Source organism: Pipra filicauda, unplaced genomic scaffold, assembly GCF_003945595.2.
Source record: "Pipra filicauda isolate LSUMZ 115617 unplaced genomic scaffold, ASM394559v2 scaffold784_size98877_pilon, whole genome shotgun sequence".
Taxonomy (NCBI): Eukaryota; Metazoa; Chordata; class Aves; order Passeriformes; family Pipridae; genus Pipra; species Pipra filicauda.
The window spans coordinates 1-23,119 of record NW_024104958.1 but is presented as its reverse complement, the minus strand read 5'-3'; the positions used below and the strand labels follow the sequence as shown (position 1 = coordinate 23,119).

The following is a 23,119-nucleotide window of genomic DNA, read 5'->3' as shown; positions in this document are numbered from 1 at the left end:
TGATGTATTCTAATGGGTTTGGGAGCCAGCCCAGGGCAATCCCTTGTGTTTGGGAAGTGGTTGCCTGGCTCCTGGATGTCAGGATGTTGCTTCCAGCTTGACCAGTTTTCCCATGGACAGCCCAGTCTGAACACGCTCGAGGAACAGTAAATTTGGGGTTTTCACCCCAAGTTCTCTTCCTACACTTTATGTGTTGGCAAACTAACCTCAGTCCCTTGGGAATTCTCAGTTCTCCTTCCCCCTGAGTGTTTCCCCAAATCCAGAGGGAATTGTGGGAGTTGTAGACCCTCCTCCTGCTCTCCAGGTGCTGCCCAGGACGTGGAATCCTTGTCAGGTAGTTTGTGGTCCGGGGAAAAGCAGGACCTGAAATTCCAGGTGGAGGAAGAGGCAGTCCTTGGAGCAGTTCTGTGCTGATGGAAGAGGTGCAGCCTGCCCTCCCCTGGCCACGGGCAGAACAGGTGCCTTTTCCAAGGGCAGATTCCCATGTCCATCCCAAAAAAAAAGGACACACATTTGTCAGACAAACGACAGTGACCTCACAGCTGTGGCCTTTGAGACACAAAATGCCCAAATGCCTGAAAGACCAAAAGAAAAAAAGCACCTCCAGCTGAGCTGAAGGGTGATTTTATTGCTGATTTTTTGTGGCATCGGTGCACGGATGAGACGAGAGCTCAGGAAGAGAAATCTGAATTCAGACAGCGGGCAAAGCTCCAGGTGCCCTGATCCTCCTGGTGATAAAGGGAGGGTTTGGGAAGCTCTGGGAGGGGATAGAGCAGCCCCAGGAGGATGGTCACAGCCAGATGTCCGAGGTGCAGTCCCCCCCAGGGTATCTCATCTCGTGGGCCAGCGCCGGCCCGTCCGGCTCCTGCCCAAAATCCACCAGGAAGTTTGGGTTCACCGCCAGCCCCCCTCGCTCGGTGTCCACGTCGATCTGCAGCATGACAGAGCCCTCCCTGCCAAAGGCACGAGCAAACAGGCGCTGGGAGAAGGGGCCGTGGCGTTAATTGCCTCGTTAATTGGTTAATAACTGAGCCCAGGGCTCCTTACTGGAGCAGGTCGGGGTAGAACTGCTTGTCCCAGCCGCTGTACAGGGAGTTGGTGACGTACAACCTCTTCCCATCCAAGCTCAGCTGCAGCATCTGAGGCCCGCCTGGAACCTTCTTGCCCTGAAATTTGGGGAGAAGGAGGCGCTCGAGCCAAGCTGGATAAAGGAAATGTGGCCACAAGGAGAAAGAAAACAGCCCTGCCCGGAGAGATCCCAAATTCCCGAGGCAGGAACGTCAAATCCACGGCTCTGGGGAGGGAACAGTTTTTATTGGGAGTCTTCTTCCTTCTTAACAGGAGCCTTGGAGTCACTGCAGGTGAGTTCCACTTAATTCACACAGTTAACCAGGTAAAAAGGTGAGGGTGAAGGATGTGGAGCTTCCCGGAGTGGTTTTCATAAAACCATGGAATTATTAAGGTTGGAAAAGCCCTCTGAGATCACCAAGTCCAGCTGTTCCCCCCAGCACCACCAAACCACGTGCCCAGGTGCCACATCCACACGTTTCCCAAACACTTCCAGGGGTGGTGGTTCCACCACTGCCCAGCTTTGGTGGCCAACAGGTTTTAGTCGAGACCACCTTCGGTTCTCCCACACCCCGAGACCTTCCACAGGCAGCTCAGTGGGAATAATGTCAGGTCAGTGGTGGAACTTCAGAGGGCTTTGCCAACCTTAACGATTCCATGACTTTTTTTAGGCTGAGAAGGGAAGATTTAGGTTGGATATCAGGGATAAATTCTTCCCTGTGAGGGTGGTGAGGGCCTGGCATGGACGTGCCCAGACCTGGCACCTGCCCAGGCCATCAAGGTGTAATTACCTTTAAATATTGGGCACCTTCCAATGGATTGGAATCAGTTGGGAGCACTGACCTGGATGACAAAGGGCTCTGGCTGACACTGCAGCTCCTTGTCCTCCAGCACAGTCACAGGGCCCCCCCTGGCAATGCTGCCCCCCAGGAAGACCTGCGGGCAGGGAAGGGGGGAGAACAGGCAGAGAACAGGCAGAGAACGGGGCCAAAACCCCGGAGCCAAAGCAAACTGGGGCGTTTCTCCTCTTGGGAAAAGGAGGACACCCCTCCTGAGCTGACCCCCAGGGCTGGCAGGGGGGTTTTTCCCTCACCTGCCCCACGAGCCGGGGCCGCCGGGGGTCGGAGATGTCGTACTGCCGCACGTCCCCGTGCAGCCAGTTGCTGAAGTACAGGAACCTGTCGTCCAGGGAGATCAGGATGTCGGTGATGAGACCTGCAGGAGGGAATTCCAGGGCTGAGCCAGCAGGATCAGCACCAAACCAGCCCCAGTCCCGCTCTCTGGCAAAGCTCTGCTCACAGAAGCTCAAAGTCATGAGAGCTGGAGGGACACAGCCCACCCCGGAATCCCAGGGCCTGCTCCAAGCAGGTTCAGGCTCCACCAGCATTCCCAGGATATATTCCTGGACACCCTCAGGCCCAAACTCCCAAGGATTCTTCTGGAGAAAGTGACCTCAAGCATTGGAGCAGCGTGGGAGCAGAGCACAACCTCACCCGGCCACCTCAGAACCCCCTCCCACAAATTTGGTCTTTTTTTTTGCCATTTAAGGACAAAATTAGGCCAAAAGCTGCTCTGGACCAGGGAACTGATGAGGAGAACATCCCATTTCTTTCCCAACATGGTCCCACCAACCAGGCATGTCCGGGAGGAGCCATCCTTGCACCTTCTTGCTGGGCACTTCGATCACCTTCTCCGCTGCCCAGTCCCCTTTCTGCAGGAGGGAACACGGAATTCTTATCCAAGGAGTCACTAAATCCTGGAATATCCCGAGCTGGAAGGGACCCACGAGGGTCCTCAAGGTCCAGCTCCTGTTGGTTGCTTTGCTGAGCTCCAGAGGGCTCAGCTGGGCTTGGCAGAGGGAGGAGAACTGGGATTTATTTACCAGGGGCTGCACAGGGGGGGATTCACACAGGGAGTGTTACTGAGGGTGGTAACAGTATTCCCAGTGGGAATGTTACTAGTTTTCCTATGGAACAATATCTCAAATTGCTCTGGGGTCTCCAGGCTACACTCCCCTGTCCCTCCCTCCTCTACCTTCAGGTCTCCCCTACACTTCCAAAGGCCAGCAGGGAGCACCCAGTGACCCTGGAGACAAATCCCACACTTCCAAAGGCCAGCAGGGAGCACCCAGTGACCCTGGAGACAAATCCCACACTTCCAAAGGCCAGCAGGGAGCACCCAGTGACCCTGGGGACAAATCCCACACTTCCAAAGGCCAGCAGGGAGCACCCAGTGACCCTGGGGACAAATCCCACACTTCCAAAGGCCAGTAGGGAGCACCCAGTGACCCTGGGGACAAATTCCAGGTGTCCTGCTCAGCTGTCCAGCTGACCCACGTGTGCTGACCAGCTTGAAGGCCACAAAAGGAGCTGCTGAGCTGCTGCTGAGCTGCTGCTGCAGCCCCTTCCTCAGGGAAAGCCTCCAAGTGATCCCCAAGGGCTCAGGGAATTCCCAGAGAGGGACTTTTCCCGGGGGTGTGGAGCGATGGCACGAGGGGGAACGGCCTTAAGGTGCAGGAGGGGGGGTTTGAGGGAGAAATTCCTCCCTGGGAGGGTGGGGAGGCCCTGGCAGGGGTTATTCCATGGATTCCCCATCCCTGGGAGTGTCCAGGGCCAGGCTGGATGGAGCTCCTGGAGCGACCTGGGCTGGTGGGAGGTGTCCCTGCCGTGAACAAACTGCCCTTGGAGGTCGCTCCCAACCCAACCCAACCCAACCCAACCCAACCCAACCCCTTCCAGGATCCCATCCCTGGTGAGCCCATCCCTGTGGGAATGCAGAGGCTCCTGATCCCATCCCTGTGGGATGCAGAGGCTCCCCCAACCCAACCCTTCCCTGCTCCCATCCCTGTGGGATGCAGAGGCTCCTGATCCCATCCCTGTGGGATGCAGAGGCTCCTGATCCCATCCCTGTGGGATGCAGAGGCTCCTGATCCCATCCCTGTGGGAATGCAGAGCTCCCTGATCCCATCCCTGTGGGATGCAGAGGCTCCTGCTCCCATCCCTGTGGGATGCAGAGGCTCCCTGATCCCATCCCTGTGGGATGCAGAGGCTCCTGATCCCATCCCTGTGGGAATGCAGAGGCTCCCCCAACCCAACCCAATCCCTTCCAGGATCCCATCCCTGGTGATGGGATTCCCTGTGGGATGCAGAGGCTCCCTGATCCCATCCCTGTGGGATGCAGAGGTTCTCCCAACCCAACCCCTTTCCAGGATCCCATCCCTGTGGGAATGCAGAGCTCCCTGATCCCATCCCTGTGGGATGCAGAGGCTCCCCCAACCCAACCCTTTCCAGGATCCCATCCCTCTGGGAATGCAGAGGCTCCCCCAACCCAACCCTTCCCTGATCCCATCCCTGTGGGATGCAGAGGCTCCCTGATCCCATCCCTGTGGGATGCAGAGGCTCCCTGATCCCATCCCTGTGGGATGCAGAGGCTCCCTGATCCCATCCCTGTGGGATGCAGAGGCTCTCCCAACCCAACCCAACCCCTCCCTGATCCCATCCCTGTGGGATGCAGAGGCTCCTGCTCCCATCCCTGTGGGATGCAGAGGCTCCCCCAACCCAACCCAACCCCTTCCAGGATCCCATCCCTGGTGATGGGATTCCCTGTGGGATGCAGAGGCTCCTGCTCCCATCCCTGTGGGATGCAGAGGCCCCCCAGCTCCCCCACACCCACCTGTGTCCTGTGGAAGCGCTGCACGGCCCCGCTCAGGGCACAGCCCACGAACCCCTCGCCCGCCGCCGGCTCGTGCAGGAACCGGATTTCCAGAGGGACGGAGCCCTTCCCCAGATCCAGGGCCTGCAGCAGCCTGTGGGTGCTCCAGTCCCACACGTTGATGTGGCGCCCGTAGAGCCCTGGGAGAGGGGGTGGGGCAGAGGAAACGTTCATTTAACGAAGGATTTGAGGGAATAGTTTCGTTTTTAAGGGGTTTTTCCTCACCTTTCTCCACGTCAGCGGGGTCGAACCCGTCCCTCAGGGCCTTTGGGACCCCCCACTCCGTGCTCAGCAGGACGTTGTGCCGGGGTTGGTACCAGAAGTCGTAGCCCAGGGAAGGGACCTTCTCCCCCTTCTCCCAGTTTCCTTTCACCTCGAAGGTCTCTCCGTCCAGCAGGATAAAACTCCCTGGCACAAAACCCCAAAAAGAAGTGTTGGGAGACATTCACAAAGCCTTAAAGAGGAGAAATAATTTAAATAGCTGTTTTCTAATATGCAACCCTACACTGGAAGAATATTTTGTGATCCTGGCTTTGCTTTTTCTCCTTTAAGGAATATTTTGTGATCCTGGCTTTGCTTTTTGTCCTTTAAGGAATATTTTGTGATCCTGGCTTTGCTTTTTGTCCTTTAAGGAATATTTTGTGATCCTGGCTTTGCTTTTGTCCTTTAAGGAATATTTTGTGATCCTGGCTTTGCTTTTTGTCCTTTAAGGAATATTTTGTGATCCTGGCTTTGCTTTTGTCCTTTAAGGAATATTTTGTGATTTTGGTTTTGCTTTTTGTCCTTCAAGGAATATTTTGTGATTCTGGCTTTGCTTTTGTACTTCAGTGAATGTTTTGTGATTCTGGTTTTGCTCTTGTGGCCCAAAGCAAACAAAACCTGGGTTTTTAAAGGCTTTTTATCACACGACAATGAATTTTTTTTAAGGTCCAGTTTGCTGGACTCCTGGAGGAGTCACCTCTGGTTTTCTTGGATTGCCACCAGTATCCTTGAATTCTGATAATTCCTACTCAATCCTGACAAATCCTACTCCCAGTAATCACCTACTGAGGGACATGTTTGCCTCTGACCCAGCAGGAAAACCCCTGGGAAAAGGAGGAGGATAATAAAGATTTTAAAAGTTCTGCTTTCGCAGCCCGGGCTTGGGGAAAAGGATCCAGGAATCTTTCCCTGGAGCAAGGAGGGCCAGGAATCCTTTCCCTGGAGCAAGGAGGGCCAGGAATCCTTTCCTGGAGCAAGGAGGGCCAGGAATCTTTCCCTGGAGCAAGGAGCAACAGGAATCCTTTCCCTGGAGCAAGGAGGGCCAGGAATCCTTTCCCTGGAGCAAGGAGGGCCAGGAATCCTTTCCTGGAGCAAGGAGGGCCAGGAATCTTTCCCTGGAGCAAGGAGGGCCAGGAATCTTTCCCTGGAGCAAGGAGCAACAGGAATCCTTTCCTGGAGCAAGGAGCACAAGGCCTCCTTTCCTGGAGCAAGGAGGGCCAGGAATCCTTTCCTGGAGCAAGGAGGGGCCAGGAATCCTTTCCTGGAGCAAGGAGGCCAGGAATCCTTTCCCTGGAAGCAAGGGGCCCGGAACCTTTCCTGGAGCAAGGAGGGCCAGGGAATCTTCCCTGGAGCAAGGAGGGCCAGGAATCATCCCTGGACAAGGACCAGGAATCTTTCCCTGGAGCAAGGAGGGCCAGGAATCCTTTCCTGGAGCAAGGAGCAACAGGAATTCTTTCCCTGGAGCAAGGAGGGCCAGGAATCCTTTCCTGGAGCAAGGAGGGCCAGGAATCCTTTCCTGGAGCAAGGAGGGCCAGGAATCTTTCCCTGGAGCAAGGAGGGCCAGGAATCCTTTCCTGGAGCAAGGAGGGCCAGGAATCCTTTCCTGGAGCAAGGAGGGCCAGGAATCTTCCCCTGGAGCCAGAGGAGGGCCAGGAATCCTTCCCTGGAACAAGGAGGGCCAGGAATCCTTTCCCTGGAGCAAGGAGGGCCAGGAATCCTTTCCCTGGAGCAAGGAGGGCCAGGAATCCTTTCCCTGGAGCAAGGAGGGCCAGGAATCTTCCCCTGGAGCCAGAGGAGGGGCTCAGCACCTTTGCCATTGCCAGCAGGGTCCCCCAGGCAGCTGATGAGGATGTCCCCGGAGCCCAGGCAGTGGGAGGTGTGAGGGTTGGCCGCGTTCCCCTTCCCGAACAATTCCGTCGGCTCCACCACCTGGAATGGGGAGGCACAGACAGGAAAACCCAAACAATTCCACGTGGGAAAACCGGGAATTCGGATCCAAACCTCCCTCTGCCAGGTCTGTGTCTCTGCCAAAGCAACCCTGTGGCAGCAGAGGGTTTATTTGGGGGAAATTTCAATCATTTCCACGAAAAAAGAGACGTAAAGAAATGTTCATTTTGACATATTTAAAATGTTTCCTTAATTTTTGCTGTTCAAAAAAGCACAGGTTTAGGAACCAAGGGTTACAAATCAAAGAGGGGGGGTCCCTTCTGGGTTTGATCATGGAAAATCCAACAGAAATTTGAATTTAGCCCTGGAAAACATAGTACATAGTCAGCCAAACGTGCCTCTTGTAGTCAAAACCAATAACTGTGACTGAAATACTGCAGAGGCAGGTTGGGAACTTTTAGAATTAATTTTAAATTAATTTAAAATCCACCACATTTACTTGTGTTTCTTTGGGACAATGGTTTTGTGTGGAGTTTATCAATAAAGGCTCCCACCAGTTCCTAATTAATGCTGGACAGAGGTTTCCATGAATGTTCTGGAAGTTGGAATCCTTGGAGTCTCTTGGGTATTAAAAAAAAAAAAAAAAGAGAAATAAAAATGTGATGTGAACCTTGTGGAGCCTGGGAGCCCTGGGGTCTGTTCCCACATCCACCACGTAGATCCTGGAGGAGATGAGGGCTGGAAGGATGAGGAGATTCCTGCTTTTCCTGCAGTCCCCAAAGCAGCTGCTGCAGGTGTTCCAGCCGGAATGGTGCAGCTCATCCTGCAGGTTGGGCATGGGCAGGCGGTGGATCACCTGGAAAACAGGGAAAGCAGGGAAATCAGGGCTCCAGAGCCAGGGCGGGTCACCTGGGAATCAGGGAAATCCTGGAAATCAGGGCTCCAGAGCCAGGGTGGGTCACCTGGGAATCAGGGAAATCCTGGAAATCAGGGCTCCAGAGCCAGGGTGGATCACCTGGAAAACAGGGAAATCCTGGAAATCAGGGCTCCAGAGCCAGGGCGGGTCACCTGGGAATCAGGGAAATCAGGGAAATCCTGGAAATCAGGGCTCCAGAGCCAGGGTGGGTCACCTGGGAATCAGGGAAAGCAGGGAAAGCCTGGAAATCAGGGCTCCAAACCCAGCCTGCTTCCATGGATCACCTGGAAATGAGGGAAATTAGGGCTCCAAACCCAGGGTGGATCACCTGGAAATCAGGGAAATCAGGGAAATCCTGGAAATCAGGGCTCCAAACCCAGGGTGGATCACCTGGGAATCAGGGAAATCAGGGAAATCCTGGAAATCAGGGCTCCAAACCCAGCCTGCTTGTATGGATCACCTGGAAATGAGGGAAAGCCTGGAAATCAGGGAAATCCCGGAAATCAGGGAAATCCTGGAAATGAGGGAAATCAGGGCTCCAAACCCAGCCTGCTTCCATGGATCACCTGGAAATCAAGGAAATTCTGGAAATCAGGGCTCCAAAGCCAGGATGGATCACCTGGAAAAGAGGGAAATCCTGGAAATGAGGGAAATCCTGGAAATGAGGGAGATCAGGGCTCCAAAGCCAGCCTGTTTCCATGGATCACCTGGAAATCAAGGAAATTCTGGAAATCAGGGAAATCCTGGCAATCAGGGCTCCAAAGCCAGCCTGTTTCCATGGATCACCTGGAAATCCTGGCAATCCTGGCAATCAGGGCTCCAAACCCAGCTTTGGGGTTTTTTTCCCCCAGGCAAAGCAAAGGGTCTCAATGGCAAGGAAATGGGTCGTTGTGTCCGAGTGGGAAGGCACAAAAGGAGGAGGAAAAGGGCTGTTTGCCAGGCAGGAATTGGTGAAATCCAGGGATTAGGTTGTGATTCCTGCTGTGTGGGGGGGTGAGATGTCCCAAGGAACTCTCAAACCTTCCAGGGCTGAACGTTCACACACACACAAAAAAAAAAGAGAAATATTAAAAACGCCCTGGGAGGGCCTCGAGAAAAAGGAGAAATGTTAATTTTGGGGTAAGAAAATTTAAAGCAGAGGCTTTTGTGGCTTTCCCCCACAAATATTTACTTGTTAAGGGATCTGGGAACCCAGATATTCCCCCCCCAGCAGGTACCTGGCAGTAGTGGGGGGATTTGGGGTCCACATCCACCGTGGCCAGGTAGTCAGGTTTTTGGATGCCCGTGTTCCTGTAGATGCAGGGCAGGTAGAGCAGCTCCTCCCGGGGGCCTGGAGGGCACAGAGGCACCAAAAAACCTCAGTTTTACCAAAAAAAACCTGGGGACACTGAAAGGAACTTGAGGGTTTCACCTGTCTGGGAGTTGGGATTCTTCCCAGGAGGTGAAGCTGAGGGTTGCCTTTGCTTTTTGCTTTTTATAAAGGAGGCCTTTATATTTTATATATTTTATATATTTTATGTATTTTATATATTTTATGTATTTTATATTTTATATATTTTATATGTTCTATATATTTTATATATTCTGTATGTTTTATATACTTTATATTTCATATACTTTATATATTTCACATTATATATTTAATATAGTTTATATATTTCATGTACTTTATATATTTCACATATTTTTTATATATTTCATATACTTTATATATTTCATATACTTTATATATTTCACACACGTTATATATTTCACGTATTTTTTATATATTTCATATACTTTCTATATTTCACATTCTATATTTCACATACTTCCTATATTTCACACAAGCCACTCAGGGAGGCATCCACCTTGTCTTCCCCTAATTCCAAAACAATTCCACTGCTGCTGCCTGGATTTTTGGGAAAGCTGTCCCAGAACTTGCCTTTCATGGCGTCCAGAGGACTTGCATATCCTGGTCCACAGGCTCCACATTTTGCTGATTGGAGAGAGAGGAAAAAAATCCAATTATTTCAACACCTCTAAGAGGACTGGGGGGGTTTGCACGGAGAGGGGGAGGAATTTGAACTCCAGGTTTTTTTAATTGCTGGCTCCAGGGTCATTCCAGCTCCTGGAAATATCCGTGGTGTGATGCTCCATCCTCAGGAAAAATGGGAAGTTGGGGCCTTCAGGGAGTTCAGCCTCCCCTTTTCAGAGCACTTTTGTCTGTGCCAGAGGTCTGGGATGTGGGAAAAGGGTGTTCAGGATTTGAGGGAGCTGCTGGGGACTGAGGAGACAGAATTCCCAACGGAATTCCCAACGGGAACAACCCCCGTGGTTATTCCTGGAGAGCCTCTGGGCTTTCCCTGCACAGAAATGCTGCAGAAGTGGGGATTTTTGTTTTTTCAGGATTCAGAGCCTGGAAAAGGAGGGATGGACCAGGAGGAACCTTCTCTCCATGGAAAGCTCAGCTCCCTGGCTCTGCTCTCCCACCAGGGATTCCATCCTCATTCCCACTTTCTCCAGTCAGGAACTGCAAGTGCAGCAGTTGTTTTTCCACAGCTGCTCCCCCTGGGAAGTCGTGGAGCTCTGGAGGGAGCCCAGAGGAGGCCCCGGAGCTGCTCCAAGGGCTGGAGCTGCTCCTGCTCCGGAGCCAGGTGGGATCTGGGAATGTGCAGCCTGGAGAAGGGAAGGCTCTGGACAGAGCCCAGGAGGGCTGGAGAGGGACCTGGAGGGAGGGACAGACACAGGGAATGCCTTCCCAGTGCCAGAGGGAACATTGGGAAGGAATTCTGCCCTGCAACGGTGGCCAGGGCCTGGGTTTCCAGGGAATTTGTGGCTGCCCCAGCCCTGGAAGTGTCCAAGGCCAGGTTGGAGCAACCTGGGATAGAGGAAGGTGTCCCTGCCCTGGAATGGGCTTTAATGTCCTTCCCACCCAAGACAAAACTCGTGGGCACAGGCTAAAAAATTAAACTTAAGAGGCAGAAAAAAAAGGAAAATAATGATTTTTTTAAATGATGGAACATTTATATCTTGGTGCTTTGCTAAGCACCAACATTCCCACCAGGATACACATTCCTGCTGAGCCAGAATCGTGGGTTTTTTACCTAATCGATGGTTTTTAACCCGGGCAGAATCATGTTTTTTACCCAAACCTTCCAACCCTTCCCTGTTTCGCAGCCCCAAGGTGACAGAATTCCTGGCAAACCGCACAACATTTCACAATCCAGCGTCCAAACTCTTTAGTCCCTCCCTCTGCTTCCTGTCCCCGGAGCCACGAATGGAAATCGGGGGGGGGTCTGTCCTTAAAAATAAACATCAAATAGAAGCAAAAAAGGCCAATTCAGGCCCTCCCTCCCCCAACAATCTCCCTCAGCGTTCCGTGCCCGCGAGCAGCGAGCGTTTATTCAGGTTTTAAACACTTAATCAGAGCCCAACAGGCGTTCGGGGGTGGGATCAGAGCTCCTCGTTCCAAACCCGCGGAGGGTTCGATGAAAAAGGAACGGGAAAGGCCGAACCCCCCTCCCCGAGCCCAAATCCCGGCGGGATCCGCGCCTGGATGCGGGGCTGGAGCTCTTACCCATGTTGGAGAGGTCGGGAATGGGAGTTCTGCCGCCCGGAGAGGGATTTTGTGGAGCCCAGAGGGCTGTGAAGGGGCGGGCGGGCCCGGGGCAGCGGCCAAGGGGAGGATCCAGGGAAGGAGCCGCGGCCGGAGCTCGGGAAGGACGAAACTCCAACCTGGAGTCCCCTCGGGAAGAGCGGAGGGAACTCGTGTCCCCCCGCCGCTGCCGCGCGTTCCACCTGCGCCTCCGCCTTTTCCTGGGAATATCGCAGCTTTTCTGCTCAAAAAACTCGGGATTCTGCTCAAAAACTCCGGGAATGCCGGCCCGGATCCCAGCTCGGCTGCAACAGTAACGCACTGAACGGGGCAGCTCCGGAAAAGAAAACTCGCCCGCTGGAAAAAAACCCGGGAATTCCCTCTCGGAGAAGATCCTTTCAAGTTCGGCACAGCTGCCCCGAGGGCTGGAAAATCTGGATTTCGCTCTCGATTCCAGCCGGGATCGGCTGAACTGGCCCTGATGAGAATGACTCCGCTGTTTCCCGCCGAGTTTTTCCAAGGAATGCACTTTGTTTTCCCCCGGGCAATGTTTCCTCTCTCGTTTCCAAAAGCGTTTCCAGGAGGGGATCCCACATTTCACCCCCCTGTGCCGCTTCCCTGCCTTTTGCAGGAACCACCAGGAAGAGCAGAAAACACGAACGGGATCGTCCTTTTATTGCTGGAGAGGTTTAAAGTTATTATTGGTATTTTTTAGCGAGAGAACCACGTGCATTTATCATTTTTTGGGGGGGGATTTCCCCCTCACCCCCCCTCGGGCACAGCTCCAACGGTTCCCAAAGCCTTTTTTGCATCCAGCATTTGGGAATTAATCCCATCCAGGAGTCATCTCCGAGATTCCTTTACCGGAGGAGAATCCTTTTATCAACACCTTGGCATTCCTCCTCCCCAGGGAGGCAATTAGAATGCAAAATTCTATTTATAGCAGCACAACAAGAGTGTGGAGGAGGCCAAACCCGCTGGGTTTTGGCCCCAGACTTTTCCCCTGGCATCCAAAATCCAAATTATTCCTGGAGATAAAATCTGAGCTGGCTCAGAGCTGCCTGCCTGGATCCTTGACTAGCCCACTGTTGACACAGCAAACCTTCCCTGCAAGTCTCACCCCCCTGATTTTTAGTTCATTAAGTGCTGCACAGGATGGAGAATTTGGGTTTATTCCCGAAAAAAAAAGCAGGTCTGGAAGCACAGGACCCACAATCCCCATCCCACCCCAAATTCCAATGCAGTTCATGAGCAATGGGGAACAAACCCAGGCTTTAAGCCCAGGATTTCATTTCAAGCTCACCCTCACCTGGTTTGATGGATTCTGTGTCAGATCTCGGATTCAGATCCTTCCAGGGTGGATATAATGGGAAAAAAATCTTTGTTTTCAACCTTTAAATTCCAAACTGGAGCTGCCAACAATGACAGTCAGTCTTTCACCTACAGGCAGAATGGAAAAATGTCCAGTTTAACTCATGTCCTGGAGCTGATATTGGCATAAAACAGGGAATGTTGGGGCCCTCCTCTTTATTAGACTCATTTTTTTTTTTGAGTCTAATGAATTGTAATCCTGAAATGGCTCTAAACTAATGAAAATCCAGTTTTTTCCTAGTCCATGGAAAGGAGTTACGACATATTTGAGGATTAAATTGAGCACAGAACCAATTAATGAGCATCCTCAGGCAGCACAGTGACCCATTTGTGCAGAGCATCAAGGAAAAATATTTAATGGAGGATTCCCCAAATTATTTTTTTTTTTTTTTTGAGGTGAAACAACATATTTTGCTTTCGCTTCCTGAGGAGCCCGGGAAAAGAATTTTAGGAAGGGGCAGAAATATTTATTTCCATAAAGAAACGTGTTCTTTGGGCGAAAGGATGGGGAGCTCAGAACTTCATGTGGGGAATTAAAGGCTGGATTATGCGGATGCTTTCAAAGCCCGGATTTAAAGAATGTTAATTACATTTAAATTTATCAGTAGCTAACTTCAAATTTATCCCAAATTAATAATAATAATAATAATAATAATAATAATAATAATAATAACTGAACCCACTGTCCTGTCACCCCCTGCCAGTGCCACAGTCACTCTCCCTTTTTCTGAGCCCCTTCTGAGCTCATAAAGGTTCTGAAAAGGCGCTGAAAGGCTGTAAATGAGGGGTAATCACGCTCCTGAAGGCAGCAGGTTCCAGGAATCCAGGTAAGGCCAGACCAGGTGAAGGCAACACCTGCCCTAGGCGAGGGATTTTTGACAGGGAGCACCTTAAGGCCAACCTCCTCCTCCTCCTCCTCCTCCTCACCTGAGGGCTGACCCCTCCTCACAGCCCCTCACAGCCCCTCACAGCCCCTCACAGCCCTCAGGGGGTGGCGGGCGGCTCAGGCCCAGCTCCGGGACACCCCGGGCCGGGCTCGGGGGGGCGGGCGGCTCCTCGGCGCCGCTCCCCTCACTCCTAGACGGATCTGAGGCCCCGCATGCCCCGCGGCGCCCCGAGGCAGCGGCGGGAGGGCCGTGAGGGCGGCGCGGGGGTCGCGCCCCGCCGGGCGCCATTTCCCCCCCTCGGCCCCCTCAGGGCCGCCCCCCGTGACGTCACCGCGCGCAGGAGGAAATGACGTCACCGTATCCCTCCGCCGGCCAGGTCCCCTTTTTTGTGTGTGTGTGTATGTGTGGTGTGTGTGTGTGTGGTGCGGCTGCGGGCGCCGCGCGCGTGTATCAGCCCGCCGGGCCCGGCGCCCTTTTTTCTTTGCCCTCCCCGTGAGCTCGAAGGGGGGGGGGGCGGGAAACACGGGACACGGCAAAGCACGGAGCCGCCCCCCGCCAGAACGTACAGAGGGCGAGCAGAACAGGGATAATTCCTCCTCATCATCATCATCCTCCTCCTTCTCCATCCTTCAGCATCCCGGGGGGGGGGGCTCATGCCACCTGCCCCCGCGCCCTGCGGGTCGCCTCGCCCGGAGAGCGGCGGAGCCCCTTAGGGAGGAGCGGCGGCGGCGCTGAGGGAGGTGAGGCGGGGGGGGGTACGCTCTGAGGGGGGGGCGGCGGGATTGGAGAGGGGGGGGTTGTGGGGAGGGGTGGGGGGGGCTGTTCGGGCTCGCTGATTGTGGAACCGGCTCGAACCGCCCGGGAATGGAGGAGAAGAAGGGAATGAAGGGGAGGGGGGGGGGGGGAGGGGGGGGGGGCGGCAGGGCCGGAGCGCTCCGTACACAAAGCGGCGGCGGCGGCGGCGGGAGGAGGAGGAGGAGAAGGAGGAGGAGGAGGATGAGGGAGGAGGGAGGAGGGCTCGCGGTGCCGGGGAGGAGCCGCGGCCGCTCCCGCCGGGCCCCGCCGGGCGCTCTGAGGGGACGCGGAGGGATCCGCGCGCACGCCCCTCACGGGCGGGCGGGCGGGCGGGGGGCGCGCGCGCGCGGGTGAAGCGGCCGCCCCTGAGGGGAGGGGGGCGGCGGTGATGCGGCCTCGCCGCGGGGGCTCCCTCCGCGCGCGCTCCCCCCCCCCCTCCATCCCCGCACGCTCGGGGGTCGCTTCTCCAACCCCCCCCCCTCGGGATCGCCGTTCCCGGGTGGCGAAAGGGGGAGAGGCCGCGTCCCCGTCCCCTCCACGCCCCTCCGCCCGCCTCCCTCGGTGCTGCCGCCCCCTCCTCGTTTTGCCGGCGCTGGCGCTGGTGGGCGGCCATGTTGGGCACGGGGATTATTTTTCGCCGCCTTTCTTAGCCGCCACAATACGCCGAGCGTGGGTTTTGTGGGGTTCTCTGCAGGAACGGCCTTTCTCCCCCCCCCCCCTTTTTAGGGGAGCATAAGGGTGAGGGGGGGTCTCCGATCAGCTCGTGAGTGACATCCCTCCCCCTCCTTGGCCTGCTCGCTCTCCACCTTCGCAGAGCGGTTCCCCCCCTCCAGTGCCTTGTGTGAGCCCCTCAGGGAGCTGGGATTGGCATCCCGACCCTCATCCTCTGGGATCTGGGATTGCCATCCCACCCCTCATCCTCTGGGATTGGCATCCCGACCCTCATCCTCTGGGATTGCCATCCCACCCCTCATCCTCTGGGATTGCCATCCCACCCCTCATCCTCTGGGATTGCCATCCCACCCCTCATCCTCTGGGATTGACATCCCACCCCTCATCCTCTGGGATTGCCATCCCACCCCTCATCCTCTGGGATTGCCATCCCACCCCTCATCCTCTGGGATTGACATCCCACCCCTCTCCTCCTGGTCCTGGGATTGCCATCCCACCCCTCTTCTCCTGATCCTCTTCTCCTGATCCTGGAGTGCCATCCTACTCCTCATCCTCTCGATTGCCATCCCGCCCCTCAGGGATCTGGGATTGCCATCCCACCCTTCTCCCCAGGGATCAGGGATTGCCATCCCGCCCTTCTCCCCAGGGATCAGGGATTGCCATCCCGCCCTTCTCCCCAGGGATCAGGGATTGCCATCCCGCCCTTCTCCCCAGGGATCAGGGATTGCCATCCCACCCTTCTCCCCAGGGATCAGGGATTGCCATCCCTCCCCTCTCCCCAAGGATCTGGGATTGCCATCCCTGGGATCTGGGTTTGCCATCCCACTCCTCATCCCCAAGGATCAGGGACTGCCATCCCACCTCTCATCCTCTGGGATTGCCATCCCACCTCTCATCCTCTGGGATTGTCATCCCACCCCTCATCCCCAGGGATCTGGGATTGCTGTCTGAGCCCCTCAGGGATCTGGGATTGCCATCCCACTCCTCTCCCCAGGGATCTGGGATTGCCATCCCACCCGTCATCCCCAGGGATCTGGGATCACCATCCCACCCCTCTCCTGCTCATCTCCCTTGATCCCCAGGTTTTCCTTGTCCTGCCTCTGCCTCGTCCCTCCAGTGCCATCCCCAGGTGACAGGAGGGCTCTCCCTCCCTCCCTCATCCCAACCCTCTCCAAGAAGAAGGAAAAGCTGCTCTTTATTTGCTCCCCTGAACTCACCCGCCCTCTCCTTCCTCCCTCACCTGCCCCCCTCCCTGCCCCTGCCAAACCTGGGGTCCTTCCCTGCCTTTTCCCGGCGCTGCCTCCCCGGGAAGCTCGGGAATTCCGTTCAGCAGGATCAGGAATTCCGTTCAGCAGGATCAGGATCAGGAATTCAGTCCAGCAGGATCTCCTGGAGAAAGGACTGGGATCTCACACCCCCAGGCTGTTGCTCCTGGCTATTAAAAATCAGATTTTTGGTGCCATCCTGACGTTTTTTGGGGTGTTGGGGAACCCAGGCTGCCTCTCAGGGCATCCTTTTCCAGCTGGGATGCCTCCTTTTGGGAAATACTTCTCCGGGATGCAGGAATGGGGCACGTTCCCTGCTCTGCTTTTCCCTGTGTTCCCGGAGCTCCAGTGAATTCTTTCCCTGCACATCTTTGCCTTCAATCCCGTAATTACTGGCTTGGAAACCTCCTGCAGTGTTTCCCATCCCAGGGAATTCTCTCTCCGTTGCCTCTCCCAAGCTCTGCCTGTGTGGAAATGTTGGAATGGGTGGGAAAATGTGGGTGGGTTTTTTTGGTGCCCCATCCCAGAGCCAGAAACTCGGGGAGTTTCCCACCAGTCTCCTCCCCCAAAAACACCCCCAAAAAAGTCAGAAATCGGTTTGTTTTCCTCAGCTGGGAGGCAGATAACAATCATCCTAATTAAATGTGCAATAAGACATTTTAATTAGTGGCATCGAGCCCTTTAATAAAACAGGATTTGGAATTGGTGGCGTTCCTGGGAAGCGGGAGGTGCCTTTTGGAAGTGATTTCAGCACCACAAAGGGTGAATTCCTGAATTCCCTCGGAATGTTGAACTCAGCTCACCTTTCCCCCCGAGGAAAAGCCACATAAACAGGCAAAAAAACCCTCAGCCAAAAGTGTATTTTCATCCCCTAAATTGCATCAGATTCGGGGCCGGGCCAATTAGTCCTTGAAAGCCACTAAAAAAGCTTTTTATCTTGATTTATTTTTAATTTTTATTATTATTATTATTATTTGAGGCAGGAATCCTTTTGTTTGTTTGCTTTTAACCCTCGTGGGGGGGTTTTGGAGGCTCCTTTTAAAAAATAAAGGTGTTTTTTCCTGGCTGTTAAAGAGGCTTTATCAGGAGTCAGGGAGAAAATAAGGCAAAAAGAGGGGAATTCTGGGGAGGAGGACACGGTGGAGGGGAGAGGGGGTGAGGAAAGGTCAGGTTTTGGTGCTAAAAATGGCTTTTTTGGGGCTGTGGTTTGAGCACGACCCGGCTCGGACACGTTCCCGCCTGTCCGTGGGTTTGGGGGGATTGGGGTTTGTCCAGGGGGGTTTCCCTGGAATCCTGGTGGGACCCAGGAGCAGCTTCCCCCTGGGCAGGGCTGGTCCAGGGCTGTTCCAGGGCTGTTCCAGGGGCATTCCGGGTGTATTCCAGGTGTATTCCAGGTGTGTTCCAGGGGCATTTGAGGGGTGTTCCAGGTGTATTCCAGGTGTATTCCAGGTGTATTCCAGGTGTATTCCAGGTGTATTCCAGGTGTATTCCAGTTGCATTCCAGGTGCATTCCAGGTGCATTCCAGGTGCATTCCAGGTGCATTCCAGGTGCATTCCAGGTGCATTCCAGGTGCATTCCAGGGGCATTCCAGGTGTATTCCAGGTGTATTCCAGTTGCATTCCAAGTGTATTCCAGGGGCATTCCAGGTGTATTCCAGGGGTTACTCTCCGGTTCCGGGCCCCGTGGAATCCCTGGATGAGAACTTCCAGGACTCCCCTGGGGGCTCGGTCAGGAACTGCCCCCTGGAAGCCCATGGAATTGTTTCCCCAGGGATTCCCCATCCCTGGGAGTGCCCAGGGCCGGGTTGGAGTGACCTGGAATAGGGAAGGTGGCACTGGATGATCCCGAGGGCCCTTCCCACCCAAAGCATTCCCGGGTTCTCTTCCCTCATTTTTCCTCAGGGGCTTTTCCCTTTAAGGATAAATCAAACATTAACCTGTGGGTGCTCCCTGCTGCCACTTGGATCCATTCCCACCTCGGCTCCGCCGGGATTTGGGGCAGGAATCCACCTGGAGCTGTGGATCCCCTTTGGAAAAGCTTTGAATCAGGGGTTTTTTGGATTTGGGGTTGACTTTTAGGGTCGGGAAATCCGTTTTTCCAGAGGATTTCAGGTTTTCCTCCCCCCTGGGATGGTCTCAGTGTCGATGGATTTGCCTCTGGAATTTCTGATCCAGGGGAAGGGAATAAATCCAGCTGGAGGGGGGGAGGAGAGGTGGGAGTGGAGATTCCTGGGAAACAGCAGCAACAGGATAATAATAATAATAATAATAATAATAATAATAATAATAATAATAATCTCCATCCCATCTTCACCCCAAACTCAGCTCTGCTTTCCCAACTCACCTGGATCATGGAATGTGTTTATGTATTAATATATAAACATACATTAATATTAATATACACATTAATATATCAATATAATATTAAGATATAAAATATATACTACAACATAATATCATATATAATTATATATAATATATAATATATAAATAATATAAAATATATTATATAATATATAATATATAATTATTAATGTATAATATATTATATAATTATTAATATAATATTAATATATAAAATTTATACTACAATATAATATTATATATAATTATACATAATATAAAAATATATAAATAATATATAACATATAGTACATAATATATTATAATTATTAATATTTAACATATTATATAATTAGTAATATATAATAATGTATTATATTTATTAATATATAATATATACCTACATATATATTAACATGTATCATGTCTTGCACAAATAACTCCCATTAATGTATATATTAATATATGAATATATATGAATATATATTAATCTGTATCATGTCTTGCACAAATAACTCACGCAAATATTTATATATATATTATATTATTATATTTATATATAATTACATCTCTAATAATACATCCCTGCATTTATACACAGAGATAATAACACCCAAAGATAATATATGTCTTTTTTTTTCCCTTCCCACTCTCATTCCCACATTATTTGTTATTTATAATTATTTGATATTCAGCTGTTATTTATTGGATTTTATTCTTTTTACATTTTTCCTCGTTTAAGGGATTTCCAGGCTGATTTTAAGGGATTTTCAGGCTGATTTTAAGGGATTTTCAGGCTGATTTTAAGGGATTTTCAGGCTGATTTTAAGGGATTTCCAGGCTGATTTTAAGGGATTTCCAGGCTGATTTTAAGGGATTTCCAGGCTGATTTTAAGGGATTTCCAGGCTGATTTTAAGGGATTTTCAGGGTAACATTTTAAGGCTAATTTTAGGCTGTATTTTTTCTTCAGTGGGCACATTTGAGCAACTCCTTCCTTATCCCTGTATCCCTGTATCCATATATCCCAGTATCTCTATATCCCTGTATCCCTGTATCCCTGTATCCCTGTATCCCTGTATCCCTGTGTCCCTGTATCCCTGTATCCCTGTATCCCTGTGTCCCTGTATCCCTGTGTCCCTGTATCCCTGTGTCCCTGTGTCCCTGTGTCCCTGTATCCCTGTATCCCTGTATCCCTGTGTCCCTGTATCCCTGTGTCCCTGTGTCCCTGTGTCCCTGTATCCCTGTGTCCCTGTATCCCTGTGTCCCTGTATCCCTGTGTCCCTGTGTCCCTGTATCCCTGTATCCCTGTGTCCCTGTGTCCCTGTGTCCCTGTATCCCTGTGTCCCTGTATCCCTGTATCCCTGTGTCCCTGTGTCCCTGTGTCCCTGTATCCCTGTATCCCTGTGTCCCTGTATCCCTGTGTCCCTGTGTCCCTGTATCCCTGTGTCCCTGTGTCCCTGTGTCCCTGTATCCCTGTGTCCCTGTGTCCCTGTATCCCTGTATCCCTGTATCCCTGTGTCCCTGTATCCCTGTATCCCTGTGTCCCTGTATCCCTGTGTCCCTGTATCCCTGTATCCCTGTGTCCCTGTATCCCTGTATCCCTGTATCCCTGTGTCCCTGTATCCCTGTATCCCTGTATCCCTGTATCCCTGTGTCCCTGTATCCCTGTGTCCCTGTATCCCTGTGTCCCTGTGTCCCTGTGTCCCTGTGTCCCTGTGTCCCTGTGTCCCTGTGTCCCTGTATTCCTGTGTCCCTGTATCCATATATCCCTGTATCCCTGTATCCCTGTGTCCCTGTATCCCTGTGTCCCTGTATCCATATGTCCCTGTATCCCTATATCCCTGTGTCCATATATCCATGTATCTCTCTATCCCTGTATCCATGCATCCCTGTATCCATGCATCCCTGTATCCATGCATCCCTGTATCCATACATCCATGTATCCATGCATCCCTGTATCCATGCATCCCTGTATCCATACATCCATGTATCCATACATCCCTGTATCCATACATCCCTGTATCCATGCATCCCTGTATCCATACATCCATGCATCCCTGTATCCATACATCCATGTATCCCTGTATCCCTGTATCCCTATATCCCTATATCCCTCTATCCATATATCCCTGTATCTCTATATCCCTGTATCCATATATCCATGTATTTCTATATCCATATGTCCCTGTATTCCTATATCCCTGTATCCCTGTATCTCTATATCCCTGTATCCCTGTATCCCTGTATCCCTGTATCTCTATATCTCTATATCCCTGTATCCGTATATCCATGTATTTCTATATCCCTGTATCCCTGTATCTCTATATCCATATATCCCTGTATCCCTGTATCCATGTATCCATGTATCCCTGTATCCCTGTGGCTGATTCCCAGTGGATCCCAGTTTCCTGGGTGCTGGGAAGGTGGGATAAGGGAGGGAGAAGGTCACTTAAAAAGCCACTAAAAAAGGGATTTTTGGGTTCAAAGTTGGCAGTTTTGGCTTCCCCAAGGAAGCAGCTCCTTTGGGCTCCCCAAAAGGAAGTTGGACCAACCCTGGGTAACCCTAATCCCGGGAAGGAGGAAGTTTTTTTGGGGGCTGGGTTGGGCTTTGGGGGCTTTGGACCTCCTTAAAAAAAAAAAAAAAAAAACCCCAACAAAAACCTCCATAAAGGGGAAAAACCCCCCAATTTCATCCAGGCCAAAAATATTTGAATTAGGGAAGATTCCGTGCTGGAAATAGAGAAAATCGGGAATCCTGGAACTCCTGAGTGGTGTGAAGGAGCATTTTGTGTTCTTAAAAATGAATATTTTCTGGTGCTTCAGAAGCAGAACGAGGGGGGGGTCGGAGCCACTCCCGGAAATCCCAGATCCATTTAAAAAAATTGGAATTAGAGCAGGTTTTCAGCATCGATTTGGCCACAGTCCTGGCTGTGTGGGGATAAAAAGGGCAGCCCCAGATAATAAATCTTACATTATTTAAGCTCATTACTTAATCCGGCCCTTAATTCCTGCCTTTTAACGGCGAGCGAGCAAAATTGAATCAAAACTGTTAAAAACCACCCGTTTTTGTGCCCAAATTGGACGATTTTCCCGCCTCTCCCCCCTGCCAAGCTGTTTGTTTGGGCTGGTTTTCCTCCAGGCGTTTCCCATCCGCTTTTTTGCGTGGCTTTCAGACGACAAAAAATTCCACTTTTTTTGCCACCCAGAACGTCTGGATGCGAGTGATGGAGCCAGGAAAGGGTCTGGACGTGGATGGATGAGCCCCTTTGGAACGGGAATGTCTGGGAACAGGGTTTTGGGCTGGGTTATCCCAAGGGATGGAGCCAGGAAAGGGTCTGGACGTGGATGGATGAGCCCCTTTGGAATAGGAAGGGCTGGGAACAGGGTTTTGGGCTGAGTTATCCCAAGGGATGGAGCCAGGAAAGGATGGATGGATGAGCCCCTTTGGAATGGGAAGGGCTGGGAACAGGGTTTTGGGCTGAGTTATCCCAAGGGATGGAGCCAGGAAAGGGTCTGGACGTGGATGGATGAGCCCCTTTGGAACGGGAATGTCTGGGAACAGGGTTTTGGGCTGAGTTATCCCAAGGGATGGAGCCAGGAAAGGGTCTGGACGTGGATGGATGAGCCCCTTTGGAACGGGAAGGGCTGGGAACAGGGTTTTAGGCTGGGTTATCCCGGAAAAATGGTTTGGAAGGTGGGTTTAAGCTGCAAGGCAGAGCTTAATTCCAGTGGGAATGTGGCTGGGAACACCGGGAGGCTCCCGTTTCCCTGCTGGGAATGCAGGAAAAATCCCACTGGAATGCTCAGCCCGGCTTGGGGACGAGGAGGGATGAGCCCCTGTGGAATTCCCTGGGCTGGGAATGTCTGGGAACAGGGTTTTAGGCTGAGTTATCCCAGAAAAATGGTTTGGAAGGTGGGTTTAAGCTCCAAGACAGAGCTTAATTCCAGTGGGAATGTGGCTGGGAACACCGGGAGGCTCCCGTTTCCCTGCCAGTGCCAATCCAGGGAATTCCAGAGGCTCCCTTGTGCCCCATCCAGGGCTGGCCACGTCCCTTCCAGACACAGTGATTCCCATCCCTTTTCCCAGCGTTCCTCCTCGGGAAGGATTCCCCTCTGCCTGACCAAACTGATCCCAGTTTTCTAATCCCGCTTTTCCCACCCTTTTTCCCAGGATGGCGGACACGGATCTTTTCATGGAATGTGAGGAGGAGGAGCTGGAGCCGTGGCAGAAGATCAGCGATGTCATCGAGGACTCCGTGGTGGAGGATTATAATTCCGTGGATAAAACTGCCCCAGGTGACTCATTCCCTGGAATTGTTGCTCTCCCAGGGGTTCAGTGGGAATGGGAATGGCTGTGACCGAGGG

General features: G+C 52.4%; 1 protein-coding gene across 3 annotated transcripts; it reads right to left on the bottom strand.

Annotated features, from left to right (window-relative positions):
* Positions 1-581: 581 nt before the first annotated feature.
* On the bottom strand, positions 582-14,691 carry LOC113987265 (methanethiol oxidase). 3 transcript variants are annotated; one of them, XM_039389892.1, is made up of 13 exons: positions 14,245-14,691; positions 12,730-12,860; positions 9,768-9,821; positions 9,061-9,173; positions 7,598-7,783; positions 6,849-6,969; positions 5,005-5,187; positions 4,741-4,919; positions 2,701-2,779; positions 2,162-2,283; positions 1,912-2,004; positions 1,048-1,166; positions 582-953 (listed from the first exon to the last, which is right to left on the bottom strand). In XM_039389892.1, the coding sequence occupies exons 3-13, from the start codon at positions 9,772-9,774 to the stop codon at positions 791-793; spliced, it is 1,365 nt and encodes a 454-aa protein (XP_039245826.1). In that variant the 5' UTR covers positions 9,775-9,821; positions 12,730-12,860; positions 14,245-14,691; the 3' UTR covers positions 582-790. The 3 variants fall into 3 exon arrangements, with proteins under 3 accessions (XP_039245826.1, XP_039245827.1, XP_027575606.2); XM_039389893.1 differs by lacking the exon at positions 14,245-14,691 and adding an exon at positions 13,475-13,683; XM_027719805.2 differs by lacking the exons at positions 12,730-12,860; positions 14,245-14,691 and adding an exon at positions 11,403-11,758.
* Positions 14,692-23,119: the final 8,428 nt, after the last annotated feature.